The sequence below is a fragment of the Carassius carassius genome, chromosome 47 (genome assembly GCF_963082965.1).
Source record: "Carassius carassius chromosome 47, fCarCar2.1, whole genome shotgun sequence".
In the NCBI taxonomy this organism is placed as follows: Eukaryota; Metazoa; Chordata; class Actinopteri; order Cypriniformes; family Cyprinidae; genus Carassius; species Carassius carassius.
Window position 1 is genome coordinate 3,232,398 of NC_081801.1, and position 17,274 is coordinate 3,249,671.

The 17,274-nt window shown below is 33.2% G+C and overlaps 1 protein-coding gene across 7 annotated transcripts in view; it reads left to right on the forward strand.

Moving 5' to 3' along the window:
- LOC132130824 (electrogenic sodium bicarbonate cotransporter 1-like) overlaps positions 1-17,274 on the forward strand; it is a 52,362-nt gene that overhangs the window by 18,923 nt on the left and 16,165 nt on the right. For 5 of the 7 annotated variants that reach the window (XM_059542645.1, XM_059542641.1, XM_059542643.1 and 2 more), the window contains exons 5-18: positions 1,003-1,163; positions 3,310-3,489; positions 5,114-5,209; positions 5,492-5,568; positions 7,826-7,983; positions 8,867-8,954; positions 9,047-9,201; positions 9,649-9,765; positions 10,347-10,521; positions 12,546-12,679; positions 14,112-14,380; positions 15,459-15,517; positions 15,710-15,898; positions 16,723-16,836. In XM_059542645.1, coding sequence (XP_059398628.1) covers positions 1,003-1,163; positions 3,310-3,489; positions 5,114-5,209; positions 5,492-5,568; positions 7,826-7,983; positions 8,867-8,954; positions 9,047-9,201; positions 9,649-9,765; positions 10,347-10,521; positions 12,546-12,679; positions 14,112-14,380; positions 15,459-15,517; positions 15,710-15,898; positions 16,723-16,836 — 1,972 coding nt within the window. The remainder of the gene's footprint in view (positions 1-1,002; positions 1,164-3,309; positions 3,490-5,113; positions 5,210-5,491; positions 5,569-7,825; positions 7,984-8,866; positions 8,955-9,046; positions 9,202-9,648; positions 9,766-10,346; positions 10,522-12,545; positions 12,680-14,111; positions 14,381-15,458; positions 15,518-15,709; positions 15,899-16,722; positions 16,837-17,274) is intronic. The other 2 variants (XM_059542644.1, XM_059542642.1) reach the window with 1 other exon arrangement.

The window sequence follows — 17,274 nt, forward strand, 5'->3', positions numbered from 1 at the left end:
TTTCTATATCACAATGGCATTGTAAAGGGTGTTTTTTTTTGGGGGGGGTCAGACCACTAGTAAAAGTGTAACAGGGAATTCAATCCAGTCTCTTTCAATCAATATCCCACATACAGTAATGTGTAAATTTGTAGTTTTGAAATGGATATATGGCATACATAAGAATATGGCATATTGTTCAATACAGTAACTGTCATCCAAAATGTTGCCATAGTTTACATCAGAACTTTGCTCCAGAGTACACTGTTATATTGACAACATGACTAAACAATTTGACTGTCTTATCCGTAAACTATGACACAAGGACTTGTCATTCGATGGCACTGACATGTTCAATGACACAGATATTTACTTTTGAGAGATGAACTAAGGATTTTGAGCAAGAGACTGGCTTTTGCAGGTAGTCCATTGTGTTTTGCTCTTTGTACGAGTTATTTTGAGAAATGCACTTACTGTTTTGCAAATCTCAAGAATGATTCAAGAAATGTACCAAAGCGATTGAGAAAAACTGTAATTATTATCTATATTGAAAACAGTTGTGCCACTTCACGTTTTTGTGAAAACAATATTTTTCAGCATTCTTTGATAAATAGAAAGTAAAAAAAGCATTTATTTGAGATAGAAATCTTTTTTAAGATGATAAATGTCTTTACTGTCACTTTCAATCAGTTTAATGCATCTTTTCTTTGAAAAAAACAGTCAGAAAATCGTACTTCAAAGAATGCTACATCATAGTAGATGACCAAAATTAACATAGAAACATGACTTTACCATAAAATATGGCAAAAACATGTTCATCTGCACCTTGGTAAAACCGGTATTATGATGCTAAATGTTCAAAAGAGGTCCATTGCCATTGTACACATCAGAAAACATTGCATTACCATGGTACATGCCCCTAAAACATGGTATTTTTTAAAAAGTGAACTGAAGTCATTTCAGTGCTTTAAATATTGTTCAGTTGCTGTCAGTACGTTTATGTGTTGTGTGTGTTTTTCTCAGATGGATAAAGTTTGAGGAGAAGGTGGAGAAAGGTGGAGAGCGGTGGAGTAAACCTCATGTAGCCACTCTGTCTCTACACTCGCTCTTCCAGCTGAAAAACTGCATCGAGAAAGGAACAATCAAGCTGGACATGGAGGCCAACTCACTTCAGCAGATCGTCGGTAAAAACACTCTTCAGGATATGATCCAGCACTCTTAGAAATAGAGGTTCTTCAAGAAACATTTATGGCTATATAGGGTTAGGGGTTAAAATAAATATTCAAACCAGTGTTTGAGTTTCTGGGTTCATTAAAGGTGCCATCTGTCATGTCTGGCAAAAAAATCAAGTCATACTCCACATTCCATACCAGATGGGGGCAGTATGCCTCAATAAAGTGAATTGGTCTACTCTACAGTAACAAACGAGAAACAGCATAGTCTCTATGCTCCGCCCCTACCTTCACAACAACAACCCTACAGCCATAGCCGAAGCCTAAGAGGACGTTTTGCCTCCAGAGGAACGTTGGGTGATGTCAAGTGATTTTGAAACATGACATCTTCAAGCTACTCCCCTTCACCTTTACCAGTGAATATGTTCCTATTCGTTTTGTTCATATTACATTTTGAGTTGTATATACACATTATTTGAATTAAATTAATTTGACAGACAGCATTCTGTCAACATCATTGATCAACATCAGACAGCTGATGTTAACCAAGCTAGCGCCAACCAACGTAACCAGAGCTGCCAACTCTCAAGCATTCACCGTGAGACACAAGCAATTGACTCTTTTCACACGCTTTCACGCCACACATCAATTTTCTCACGCACAGAAAAACCACGAAGCAAAGAGGACACGGAGACCAACAGACTAGACAGAGCAGGTTAGTTATGATATAAAAAAATGGGTAAGTTATAGCCAGTTAATTATCAAACGCAGCTACGGTTAGCAATAGCTAACATTAGCACGTTTATCGAACAGCCTTCGATACATTTCTATGTTATAACAACCCGAAAAAAAATACACAAACATATAAAGCAGACTTCTAGCGAAATACTAACAGCATCTAACTTACCAATCCAAAAGAAATGTTGCAAGTTCGGTGTCGAACCTCATTTCTTTCAGGTCCATCAGTTGTCTCCAGCGATTGAAAGCAGTGCCGATGTTTACTCTGGTTCGGCTCCTTTTCTTATCGGATTTGATTTGTGATTCCGAGCGCGGTTGTTTCCCTGTAGCGGGTGGTGGTCTCTTGCCAAGCGCTTCAGTCATCCTTCCGCTCTCTTCCCTGAACTGAAGTAGTGGGCTGTACTTTCCACATGATTGACATCAGGTTCAGGTACGCCCACAAGCCGTGCGAGTTATCCGTGTATTGCAGGTTGGCTGGTGGTTATGTTGCCCGCATACCGCCTCCCATGGCCGAAACTGGTATTACGACACCTGTCGGGCCGGGGCTAGTAATGCTACTGCTAATTAAGGTTGATATCTCTGCAGCACTATAACTTGTCATTTTTTTAATGACATCATCGCCCTTATTTCTTCTCATTCTTTTGATGCGTGTAGGTCATTTTTTGGATTTTTTTACCTCAATTTTTTCACATGGCACCTTTAAACATGGTATCTGCAGGTCTTAAAAAAATTACATTAGATCCATTACATATTTTTAACACACTACACATGCAAGTTTACAGTCAAGCAAGCTAACTAATCGAGAAACTTGTTGTTCTTATACATGAAATAGTCCCATAAGAAAAAAAAAATTAATTGGCATTTTATATCATATTTCTTAAAGTGAAATTATTAAATGATAAACTTTTTTTCAAAATGTTTAATCATTTATATTTATTTTTCTATAATTTGATATTTTTTATAAAACTCAGTTGTGTAAATTAGAGTGTTTTCTACTGTTTTTTAGTATTTGCAAACCAAAAGTAAAAAAGAATAATTGGCATTTTAATTCTAATAATTTTATTTTCATTATTTTTCTATAATTTATTTATTTTTAATTAAACTTGCTTATATAAATTAGTGTTTTCTACAGTTTTATTTATAGTATTTATGATTTTTTTTTGTAGTGAAATGTACAAAAAATAAGAATAATTGGCATTTTCAAAATTCTTAGTTAAGTGCTACATTTATTTTTATTGAATTTTTTATTCTAATAACATTTCTTTGTGTCCCCTTCCATTTATTCCTATTTATTTAACATTCCATTTTTTTCCATTATTTGATCTTTAATTTAAATTTACTTAAAAAAAAAACAGAAACCATCAGAAACCCTGCTTAAAGCACCAGTACATGCCTGATGAGATGTGTGTCTGTCTTTCAGAAATCATCACTGACAGTCAGATTGAGAGCGGCCAGCTAAAGGCCGATCTGAAGGAGACGGTCATCTACACTTTGCTGCGGAAACATCGCCACCAGACCAAGAAGTCCAACCTGCGTTCGCTGGCAGACATCGGCAAAAGCGTGTCGAGTGCAAGTCGTCTGTTTGGCAGCCAGGAGAACGGTAACACAGCTGCCACATTAACCCTCTCTCTTACACTCTATCGCTTTCCACATCTCTCCTCTCGCTTTCAACACAGCATCTATCATCCATCCATCTATCCATCAGCAGCATCTCTCGCTCGGTTTACAAGGTTGCATTTACAGCAGATGTCTTGTGGGTAAAACAACAAGCAGATTTGCACATTTCAAAATTAGCAATACTTTGCTAATTCATAGGTGATCAAATGTGCTGATGAGATGCAGTTGTTTTTGATATTTTCACAGCAGACAAACCTCAGACCCTCTCAGGAAGAAACCTTTACAAACCTTCAGACATGTTACAATGCTGAAGACTTTAGTACCAGTCTAATCATTTCTCACTCAGTTTTAGTGGGTAACTAGTTAACTTAAATTCATCATGAAAACTAAGCCTTTTTTCTTTGTTAATACACTTGGTCTTATTGTGATTCTTCGGGTCACATTATTTAAAGAATAATGTGTTTCTTATCATAAATCTTTCATCAAAAACTTTGCTTTTGAAATGACTTTTCTTTCTGCGAACATCATCCTTTTATTTTAGCCCCTCCCCTCAGCTTCCATACAGAGACACATTTCATCAGATTCGTTCTGTATTCTGCATGTTTTACATGGAAGAACATCTCATTATAAAAGGGGAATGTGTCTTGTTTTGACTTTAATGTTGAAGAACTAGAAACTAGTTCTAGAAATGTTGCCTGAACGTCAAGAAATGTAGCTTGACAATAGATCAGATGTTTTCATAATATTGCAGCTTTTTTCTAGAAACGGTGTCTTTGTTGTAATGCCGCTAAATGGCTGTTTTTACTGTAATGCGCATGTAAGTTTACAGATAATCAAATGCTCTCTTGTGCACATGCATGGCATTTGAAATTCTTTCTATTTATTTATTATTTTAGGGAATTGTTGTGGATTTAATATATATATATATATATATATATATATATATATATATATATATATATATATATATATATATATATATATATATATATATATATATATATTCATTGGCATTTTACATCTTGTTTCTTGTAGCCAAATTCTTAGTTAAATTATAAATTTATTTTTATTTTATTTGAATAATTCCTCAACATTTGAAATGATTTTTAATTAAATTCATATATTTGACTTTGAACTATTTAACAGTTAAATTTAACTATTAACTAACTAAAATTAACTATTTATTAATATTCATATATATATATATATATATATATATATATATATATATATTTTTTTTTTTTTTTTTTTTCACGATTATTTTTTTTAACAATGTATACATATATTATTTATAAAAATATATATAGCTTAGATTCAAAGCAGCTTCCCCAGCACCGGTTTGTCCTGTTTCAGAAATATTCTGTTATCTCATGAGATTTTGTTGTCTTCTTTTCAAACTGTGCTTGGCTTTCCTAAATGATGTCTGTTTATATTTTTATGTAATGCTCCAACTGAATTCTTAATCAGCTCTTTGAACCAGACTTGTACTGGATTTCTCTGCTCTAATGCTTTCTTTTCTCTCTTCCCTGTCTCTCGTCCGTCCTCCTTGTCTTGATTGACATGCATGCGCTCTGTCTTCCTGTCTCTCTCTGTGTGTGTGCGTGAAGCGCGCAGTCCTCTCGATCAGTCTGTGCCTTGCTCTGCCAACTTTGATCCCGACGAGCAAATTCAGATGCAGAGAAGCAACAGCATGGGACTTCTCTGTAAGTCTGTAGCTGAAGATTCAGACTGATTCATGCTAGATGTGCTCCTCTGTGAGTCTACAGATGGAGAATTATCCTGTAGTCTGGTTCTCTTTAAAAGAGCAGCTCTAGTCGACTGTAAATCTGCAGATAAAGACAGAAATTTATAATTTTGTATGTGTACAAGAATAATTTCCTAAATTAATCTATTGAGATGTAGGTGTTGTTGTATTTTCCACATAGTGTTTTAGCATTTGAGCAGCTGATCAGTGTTTGACCTTTGACCTTGTGTGACCTCTGCAGGTAGTCCGACCACGGCCCATCGTAACCTGACCTCCAACAGCCTGAACGATCTCTCAGTCAAACCTGAGAAAGACCAGGTACTGTGACGTGTGTTTCTGTGCAGATGTAAGAGTAGCATTTTTTGCCAGTTTTGCAAGAAGAATATTATTGGGCCAGGGTAAATCTTACGAAAATATTTTATATATATAAACGATATTTATAAAATATATAATTACTGATACACAATGAATGAATGGAATGAAGTGTTGAATTTTCGCTCCGAAATTGCTAGTAAATTTCAGAAATATTTACAAAAAATCTGCAAGCTACACATTGAATTAAACATGACATTTTTACAGTGTATACAGACATTTTACTTTTGAGTTTTTATATAAATCCTATCATTCTCAGAGGTTCTTCTCATTAGATTAAAAAATATATATATTTTTTTAAATCAGCAAATACTACCATGATATAAAAATGCTTGGCAATGTAATAATATAATATTGTAAATTTAAATTATTTAAAATATAACAATTTAATATATATGATATCAATTATTTTAAATGTATAATATATTTTATTATTTATAATATAATCTTTATTTCTATGTATTTTTGTATTTTATTTATAATTATATTTCTATATTTGTTCAATATTTTTAATTAAACTCCGTTATGGAAATTAGAGTGTTCTCCACTGTTTTGGTATTTAGCCTCCAAACTACTTTTATAATGATATATTATTATATATAATATTTTAAATATCAAAAACACATATAATAATGATATTTAAGTTAATATATATTATAATAAATAAAAATACAAGTGATTCATATTTCAAATATATAGTAATGCATATTTATTTTAAATATTAACAATTATTCTTATTATTATTTACATTGAACTAATATTAATAACTATTTTTGTATTTTATTTTATAAAAAATAAATCGCATTATGCTAGTAAGAATCATTGCCAAATGTGCTTAATTGCCACAAAGGTAATGTCCTAATGGTTTTAAAATAGGCTTTATTTTCTTGACAGGTATTTTGTAGTGATATATATTAGCCAGGTGTGTTTTTGTGGGATTCTCCCACCAAGCGTTTATTTCAGACTCGACTGATGCCTGTTTCTCTGGTGGGAAGTTTGGTTAGGAAGGTTTCAGCCCTGGGTGTGACATCTCTAGGATGGGAATAATGCAAAAGGACAAAACCTCTTTTTCAAACACAGTAGCACACAATTGAAACTCAGTGGCTCTCTTTCACACGAGGACAAAACTGAGCCGCTGTCGTCAGTTGGGTCAATATTTGTGGATTAGTGGAAGAGCCTTGTCAGTCGCACAGAGCTCTTGTTGTGTATAATTCACCCTACTGCAGTAATTATACTGATAATCTCAAATCTGCCAAACAACAAACATTACACACGCACATAATCACACAAGGCCTCTTTTGTGTCTGTGTGTGTTCAGGCTCATCCTAGTGTTTATCACTAATGAAATGCTTTTGTTTATTTCTACGCTGCTTGAATCTTATCAGACTTTTATATTCCACTGAAATATGACCTATTAAATATGAATGCTTTATTAAATGTACTTGATTTTAGCTTTTTCTGTTTTTATGGTGTTTATGTGAAAGAAATAGACAGTAGGTTTGAATATGGGTCAGAGCAGACAATATATAGTGAACAACTTTATGCTTCCATTGTAAATGTGTTGCTTTAAATATGCTTTCAATATATACAAAATGATTTTTTTTCTGTGGTAACTGACTGCATGCAACAGAAATATTACTGCATGCATTAAAATTAAGAGTCTGGAAAAATGTTGTTAGTGTTAAATAAAACATTCAACTAAAGTTGAAAAAAAAATGTTTTATTTGATATAAAGCTGAGATAAGGTAAATATAAATATTAGATGAAAGCTTAAACAAAGATTGAATTAAAATGTAAAAACAACATAAGTTGAAGCATTAAAATTCTAACTCAAAACTTTAATTAAATTAAAATAGAAATAGAAATATTTGAGAAAAACTAAAACAAATCAAAAATATCAAATACACGTTAAAAAAACAATTCAAAATTTTAAATACATGAATTTTTTTTTTAAATATTAAAATATTAATTTATCAGCCTACAGTTACTCTTCTATATTCTATATTTAAATTTGTTAATTCAAATGATTTATTTATCTTTATTTGGCTGTTGTTGTTGTTTTATAGCATTTACATTTAGACTTTTATCAGATGCTGTTTTTCAAAGTGATTAATGAATAAGTAACATCACAAGCAAATCATTATCCTGTAATTAACCAAGTTAATTTAGTGAAAAAAAATGTTCTTATGGTTTCTCTTTCTAGTTGCATAATAAGTTCATGAAGAAGGTTCCCCGGGATGCAGAAGCATCAAATGTTCTGGTCGGCGAGGTGGACTTTCTGGACGCTCCCTTCGTGGCATTTGTGCGTCTTCAGCAGGCCGTCATGTTAGGAGGACTCACTGAGGTTCCTGTTCCCACACGGTAAATTACTCTTACCCTTAGGCCATCCAAGATGTAGATGAGTTTGTTTCTTCATCAGATTTAGAGGAATAGCATTGCATCACTAGCTCACCAGTGGATCCTCTGCAGTGAATGGGTGCCGTCAGAATGAGAGTCCAAACAGCTGATAAAAACATCACAATAATCCACAAGTAATCCACACCACTCCAGTCCATCAGTTAACATTTTAAGTAAAAAGCTGTGTGTTTGTAAGAAACAAATCCTTCATTAGGACGCTTTTAACTTCAAACCGTCGCTTCTGTCCAAAATATAGTCCATAATCCATAACAACACTTCCTTCAGGGAAAATGTCCATCTCCTGTTGTCCTCTCACACCAAAATACTCTGACATAGTTGTATTTGCAACTGTTTTGGACTGTTTTTGCCTTGTAAACGGTGCTTGATCTGTGCATATATCTCTCCTGATTCAGATGAGATGGTTATTTCAGTAGAGAAAGCAATATTATAAGTCGATGATCTGTATTTTAGCAGGAAGCAGTGGTTTGAACACTTACTGAAATATCTTAATGATTGATTTGTTTCTTACAAACACACAGTTTTTCATTTTTACAAGACGTTAGCTGATGGACTGGAGTGGTGTGGATTACTTGTGATGTTTTTATCAGATGTTTAGACTCTCATTCTGACGGCAGCCATTCACTGCAGAGGATCCATTGGTGAGCAAGTGATGAGATACTAAATTAATCCAAATCTGAGGAAAAAACAAAAACGCATCATCTTCTTGGATGGGCTGAGGGTGAACACATTTTCAGCAAATTATAATTTTGGGTGAAGTATTCCTTTAAAGCTGTGCAATTCATAAATTCATTACTATAGTATTAACAGTATCTATTTGTATTGGTAGCTTCCTTTTTATTCTGCTGGGGCCCAAAGGAAAGGCCAAATCATACCATGAGATCGGACGTGCCATCGCCACGCTCATGTCTGATGAGGTGTGTTTATTAGCATGCTAACAGTGTTTAGTTTTCCTCTGGTGATGTTAGCTGAACTGTGGCCTAACGCTGTGTGCTTTCGGCTCCTGCAGGTGTTTCATGACATAGCTTATAAAGCGAAAGACCGCGCTGACCTGCTGGCAGGCATTGATGAGTTCCTGGATGAAGTCATTGTGCTTCCTCCAGGAGAATGGGACCCTGATATCAGGATTGAACCTCCTAAGTCCATCCCGTCTGCAGATAAACGGTACTTACAACAGTAAATGTAATGAATGCAATCCAATACTTGCTTGTTACTAATTTTGAGGTGCTGGTTTCAAAAATAATGTCTGTTTTGCTTTAGCATGTCACTTTTTCTTACAAAATATGATAATTTTTGTAGCATTTTTTGTGTTTGACAACCATTTGTAAGGTGCAGAAGTCTTGTTTTATCCCTTAATCAGCAGGAAAAACTGATACAGAGACATGATTCCTGTTTGAATCCGAGACAGATTACAGTTCTTTGTTCAATTTCAGGATTTTTATATCTATGAATGATTCTGCAGAAATTATTTCATGCCTAATTCTGATTTCCACTCCATTGCAATACATGCAGTTGTTTATTATGTCATTGATTTTTTGAAGTCAGCACCATCAGATTAGATCATGTTAAAACAAAGGCCAATCAAACTGAGTTGATTTGTGTGTGTTTTAGTAAAAACTTTATTGCTGGAGGGGAAGGTGTTCAGATGAATGGCGAAACTCCTCATGATGGGAGTCCAGGAGGCGGCGGTGGCCACGCGGTTGGCGATGAACTCAAATTTACCGGCAGGTAAGTAAATGAATAAGCAAAAATGCATGAGCTCTTAGTTTAACAATTAGCACAGTTAAAGTGATTTTATGTTATTCCTACACTGTGAAAATTGCAGAAAATACTTGAGTGTCACATGATCCTTCAGAAATCACGGTAAAATGCAGATTTGCTGCTCAAGAAACATTTGTTTATCAATGTTGAAAATATATATTTTTGTAAGGATTCTTTGATGAAAAGTAAGTTCAAATGAACAGCATTTGTTTGAAATAAGTCTTCTGTAACATTATAAACGTCTTTACTGTTACTTTTGATTAATTTAATTTCTATTTGCTGAATAAAAGTATTAATTTCTCGCAATTTCAAGTTCATATATCGCAATTATGACTTTATAACTGACAATTTTGACTTTATAACTTGCAATTGCGTGTTATAAAGTCAGAATTGTGAGATAAAAAGTTGCAATTACCTTATTATAATGATGCATTTTGTGGCAGAAACGGGCTTCCATACGATTGTGTAGGAAAAACAAATGTTTTTTGTTTTTTTTGGTTACCTGTGAAAACATTTTTCAGTAAGAAAACAATCTCTTTCTCTCGTAGGTTTTGCGGCGGCCTCGTTCTGGACGTCAAGAGGAAGCTCCCGTTTTACGCGAGCGACTTTTACGACGCTCTCAACATTCAGTCTCTGTCTGCCACCCTGTTCATTTACCTGGGAACCGTGACAAACGCCATCACCTTCGGAGGGCTGCTTGGAGACGCCACTGACAACATGCAGGTTTGACACTTCAAGTCCTTCTCTGACGGTCGTGAGTTTGTACTGAACTAGTGTCAGACGGTTTGGCTCAGCTAGGTTTATTCAGAAGATCCTAGAAATAAAATCTGGCTGACGTTGTGTTTACAGCTCCAGGGGTTTGAAGGTCACAGATAGCTGCTTGATTATTAAACATGTCATGTCAAATATATGTCATGTGTCTCCTAGAACAGCTGTTTGGAAACACATGTACATGTTGCATGTTGGGATGTGATCCGTGCTATATTGAGAGTGACTTTTCTTTGAACAACTGTGTGTATAAATAGTGGCCGGACTGTGCGCTGTACTTTCAGACATGTGCAGTGACTGAGAGTTTGTGCATATATTTAGCAGTGCATCAATATGGCGCAGGCTAAGGAGGATCAGATATAAATATCCTCAGATTAAACTCAAGCACACACACACACACACACACTAACACATACATAAAATCACTTTGGAAAAATCTATCTAAGGGAATCCTTCTCGTGACCTCTGGCCTTTACCTACAAAGCCTGCCTCAGATATTAAAGCTTCAGGTGAAGGTTGAAAGTCGGGGAATTGATTTTTTTTGTGTTTTTTTTTTTGTCTTGAGTTAAAAAAATATTAAAGATGTTTATTATATTTATATATTACGTTTATTATATTTATTTATATTCATATTTATTAAAGATGAAAATATGTAAATATATTGAATATGCAAACATAAATGCAGAACAATTAAATATGCTGTGATAACTCACCAAAACTGAACTATCAAGCCTTGAGTTTTTGGATCTTGGATAGTTTAAGTCAAGAAATGTCTTGTAAAACCATTGCCATTTAGCGGTCTATTGTGTGTATGAAACAGTACAGAGAGTACAATTAATTATTAATTCAATTAATAATAATGAATTAATCAGTTTAAAATTACATTTAAATAAATAAATAAATGTATGCATTTAGCAGATGCTTTTATCCAAACGTTCAGGCTAATATTTTTTACCTAACATAAAAAGCGATAAAAAGCAATGACTTTATTAAGTATTACTGTTATTATTTATAAATAGATTGTTATTTTGTATGTCCTTTTTAAATATTAATTTTTTCAATGCATTATCGCATTAATAATAAACAACAAAACGTTTAATAATAAAATATAATAATAATAATAATAATAATAAATCAAATAATAATAATAACAATAGAATATAAGAACTTTATTTATTATTATTTATTTAATTATATTATTAATATTATTATGATTATTCTAAATGAATACAATAAATTAGTGAATACAATAATCACATTAATAATGATCAAAATTAATACATTTCCCATCCATCTGTAGGCTGTTTATCATTTCAGTGGTTCATTGTTCACTGAATGAATACAAATGTAATGTATTTAAATAAAACAACATAATAATAATAACAATAATAATTCATTAATACTTATTTATTATATAATTTACATGTGTTATTATTATCAATTATAATATTAAGTCAATAATTATTATTGTTAATATTACTTCTATTAATAATAATTATGTAATAACGCATTATACTATTAAAAAAGCCATGTTAATATGAAGGGATTTCCCATATTAATTGATTTATAGGTGTTTCTCTAGTGATTTTAATTATAAATCATAATGTGTTGTGTTTGAGGCTCGAAGGGAATGTCCGTAAATTTAACAGACAATGAGCTTTTTCTGTTTTCTGTGGATTTTCTTAATGTATGCGAGTTACACACTTAAGTTTAACAGTCAGAGGTGTGTTCATATCACTAACCCATGACATGAGCAAATGGATCAGTGATGCTTACTTGAGAAAACTCCAGGCTTTTGTGTTGGAAACAGGCATTTGTCTGAATAAGCGCTTTGTCAGGCAGAAATGTGCTCGCCAATGAGCTGCCGTCGTCACATATGGGCTCAAATCTGATAAGAGTTCCTGCTTTAGTGCCTTCAAATACACTACCTTTGCTTTAGTTTTTCCGCTTGACGTCTGTGTTTTTGTCTTTCTGTGCAGGGTGTGTTGGAGAGTTTTGTCGGGACGGCGTTGGCTGGTGCTGTGTTCTGTCTGTTTGCGGGTCAACCGCTAACTATCCTGAGCAGCACTGGACCCGTGCTCGTCTTTGAGCGACTGCTCTTTAACTTCAGCAAGTGGGTGCCATGCACACACAGATACATACAGAAGCATGACACATAAGTTCATAATACAACAGCAAGCTATCAGCGGGATTATTTTGTCAACAGTATTTGTTAGACAAAATGTGATATGTGGTGAAGTATAAAATGTGTCATATATATATATTACACATTTTATATGTATTAAGTGTTAACAGCTGGTGAAGGAAGTGTATGTGTGATGTGTCATATGTAGTTTGACCAAAAACAAGCAGCATTCCCTGGAACTCTTGTAGTTGTGTGTCATCAGAAGCACAATATGTTCTGAGTTATCTGGAATCAAAATACATCTTATTGTTTTCCCGCTTCCGCCAAGGTCTCGTCTGTCTGTGTGTGTATGAGTGTGCATAAATACTTTTCTCTCTCTCTCTCTCTCTGTCTTAGAGGTTTCGGGTTTCTGTGTTTATGTTCCATTATGAATAATTGAGTCAGATTTCATGTCTGCTCCTGCTAGTTCAGTTTCTCTGAGGGTTTGCATCTGAAGAGTCTAGAATGAATGTAATATACATGTAATATATTGGATGAGTCAGATGTAACATGCTAACATAATTAGTCATTTCTAATCAATAACGACTGGATTGAGTGCGGAACACAAGGAGCATAGGAAAAATGTCTTTTGGAAATTATACCATATAACAATACACAGAATAGGACCACAAATAATATAATATAGTTAAAAATGTCTCGAAAAAATAGTATATGTATATATTTAATCAAACGATAATATAAATATATATATATATATATATATATACAGTATGCAACCATTCTTAAGTTGCACGGGTATATTTGTAGCTATAGCCAAAAATACATTGTATGTGTCAAAATTATAGATTTTTCTTTTATGCCAAAAATCATTAGATTATTAATTAAAGATCATGTTCCATGAAGATATCTTTTAAATTTCCTACTGTTAATATATTAAGACTGAATTTTTGACTAGTAATATGCATTGCTAAGAATTCATTTGGACAACTTTAAAGGCGATTTTCTCAATATTTCGATTTTCTCAAATAGTTCTGAAAACTATTCTCAAATAGTATCTCAGCCAAATATTGTCTGATCAAAACAAACCATTCATCAATGGAAAGCTTATTTATTCAAATAATTGATCCTTATGACTGGTTTTGTGGTCCAGGGTCAAATATTATTGATTTCAGTTTAGAGCATTGCATTATGGGAACATTGGTACACAGGTGCTCTGGTTACAAATTAATGCTTTGAAATTACAAAATTAATGTTTTGAGTAAAAAAAAAAAAAAAAGGCCATCCAGGAAATCTATGCAGAAAGAAAATTTGCATACTCAGTATTCAAAACCAGTGGCTAGTATGACATTTCAAACCTATTTTTCTTATCTTGTCATTGGTGTGGTGGTGACGGTGATGTGTGTTTCTCTGATTGGTTCAGGGATAATGATTTCGACTATCTGGAGTTCCGGCTGTGGATCGGTCTGTGGTCTGCTTTCTTGTGTCTGGTGCTGGTGGCCACAGACGCCAGTTTCCTGGTGCAGTACTTCACCCGCTTCACAGAGGAGGGGTTTTCTGCTCTCATCAGCTTCATCTTCATCTACGACGCCTTTAAGAAGATGCTCAAACTGGCTCACCATCATCCAATCAACACAGACTTCAACATGGACCTGGTCACGCAGTACGGATGCCACTGCACTCCTCCAGACGGTGAGACCATCACGCAGTGGAGAAGAAATAATCCGATTTGATATAATCTTGTCTTATTTTTTATTATTATTAATATAATCAAATTATAATAATATATTAACAGTATTGCCTATTTTAGAGAAAATATCTTAATATATTAACGTTTTAAGTTGTAACTTGGTTTGAATGTTTTACATTTTCTTTCAATTATGCACATGATTTTGATATTCTTATTAGAGATCAACACATAATACTCATTAAGAAAATGTTTTGTTTGATTTCTGATTATTTCATATTGCATTTAACACTGCAACATACAGTATTCAGTTTTCTTCGTTAGGCGTTTTTTTAATTGGAGACTGGTACATTCTGAGTTATTCAGTCATTATAATTTTTATACAAGCTATTTATATATTTATTTTTGTTATTCTATTTTTTGTAGTAATAGTAATAGAGTAACATAAATACTTGTTTTCAGAGAAATATATATCAGAGAAATATCTTAATATTTAAATGTTTATTCCTTTTTACTCTATTGACAATTTATTATATTTTATAATTCATATCATATAATTGACTTTTTTTTATTATACATGCTATGTTTTCCTTCTTATTTTCTTTTTCTTACCTGTCTTAATTAATTTGTATATTTGTATATATAAAATAATATACTTATAGTAATATATTAACATGAATAGGTTTTCTAGATATAATATTATGTAAAAAATGTACGCTATTGACAAATTGTTACTTTGTTTAAAATATTTACATTTTGTAATTCACATCATATAGTTCATACACATGCTATTTATTATTATTATGTTTTTTATTTTACATACTAATAGTAATATATTATCATTAATACTTTCAGAGAAATTATTGTAATATTTAAACTTTTTTTTTCTTTTTTACTCTATTGACAAATACGAAGTTACTTTGAATTTTTTTCACATTTTCTTCTAGTTTTGCACAGGACTTGTTTTTTCTCATAAGAAAACAGGAAATAATAGTGATCAGTAAAAGCAGTGAGTGAGAAACTAACATTCAACATCAGGTTTAATATAAAACTAAACTAATGTTTCGTGTCTTTGATTCAAAGGCAATGTTTCAGTTCTGTACATGGAGAAAATGGAGGACCTGATGAACAGCACAGGACAGGTAGAAGCTCTGTGTGTTTGTGTTGACCATTATTCAATTATTAAAATACCCACAATGCATCAGATACATTAAAAACTGCCATTTTTGACAAGTTACTGCACCTATACAACACATATGATATTTAAAAAGACTAAACGTGTTTTTTTTTATTGATATGAATGAGGATAATTGTTCATGTTTGTGTTTGCGCAGAAACATCTGAACACGACCTGGGCGTCTTTGACGCGTTCTGAGTGTTTGGAGTGGGGCGGTCAGCTGGTGGGCCCGGCGTGCGAATACGTCCCTGATATCACACTGATGTCCTTCATTCTGTTCTTCGGCACATACACCTGCTCCATGGGTCTGAAGAAGTTCAAAACCAGCCGATTTTTCCCAACTACGGTACACAAACACACACACACACACACACACACACACGGTCATCATCACTCTTTAATTAGGATCTGAACTGGCTTATGCTATACTCATGAGAATATTCATCCTTACAGGACTTGGACACCATGTCCTCACACACAAACACACACACACATGTTTGTTTTTGTGAAAAGTGGGTTCATCCCATAGGCGTAATGGTTTTTATACTGTACAAACTGTATATTCTATGGCCCTACACCAACCCTACACCTAACCCTAACCCTCACAATAAACTTTGTGCATTTTTACTTTCTCAAAAAACTCATTCTGTATAATTTATAAGCCTTTTGAAAAATGGGGACATGGGTTATGTCCTCATAAGTCACCCTCTCCTTGTAATACCTGTGTCATACCCATGTCATTATACAGAGTTGTGTCCTGATATGTTACAAAAACAAGAGCACACACACACACACACACACACAGAGACTTTAAGATATTATTTGAAATGCATTGCTTCTGAATTTAAGTGTCCTTTGGTTTGGCAGCAGTAATGGAAAATCCTTCTAAAAATGCAGTAGCATATTACCAATCTGGACTCATTAAAACATCATAAATCTCCATTAATCTCCACTAATTAGAGGTTACAGATTTAAAGATTATAGTTTTAGCTTTCAATTCTGGTGTTTGTGGTGCATTTCTAGTCAGTGATGTATTAGTTTGTGATTTTGATCAAATAAATAATAAAATAAACCTAGAATGTTGATGCTGTGTTATTATTTGTTCATAATCTGAACGATTTAAACTGTTAATGTGAATTAATATGCTGAATGGTTGTTTATATTTCGCAGGTCCGCAAACTGATCAGTGATTTCGCCATTATTCTGGCCATCTTGATCTTTTGTGGTGTGGACGCGCTGGTCGGTGTGGATACACCCAAACTAATAGTGCCAAGTGAATTCAAGGTGTGTGTGTGTGTGTGTGTGTGTGTGTGTTGACTGGGTTTAATGCCGTTGTGAGGGAACTTCTATGTTACAGTAATACTTTAATAGTACCATATTATACCTTCAAACCACTCACTGAAGTCTGACACTTGAAACCTCTAATACATGAATCAATATAAGTTTCATTATTAATTCTAACAAACCATCATACACGATATAATATATAACAGATCAATAGATTATTTAGTTTCAAATGTTATTATGATGCTCATATTTCTATTTGAATGTAGATAAAGTACATATATATATATATATATATATATATATATATATATATATATATATATATATATATGTAATGCATAAATGTACAGTCAAACCAAATTTTTTTTACTGAGACCAGATATAATTTTTGATTATTTTTATTTACTAGTGGGTGCAGGACACTGTAGTTCATTT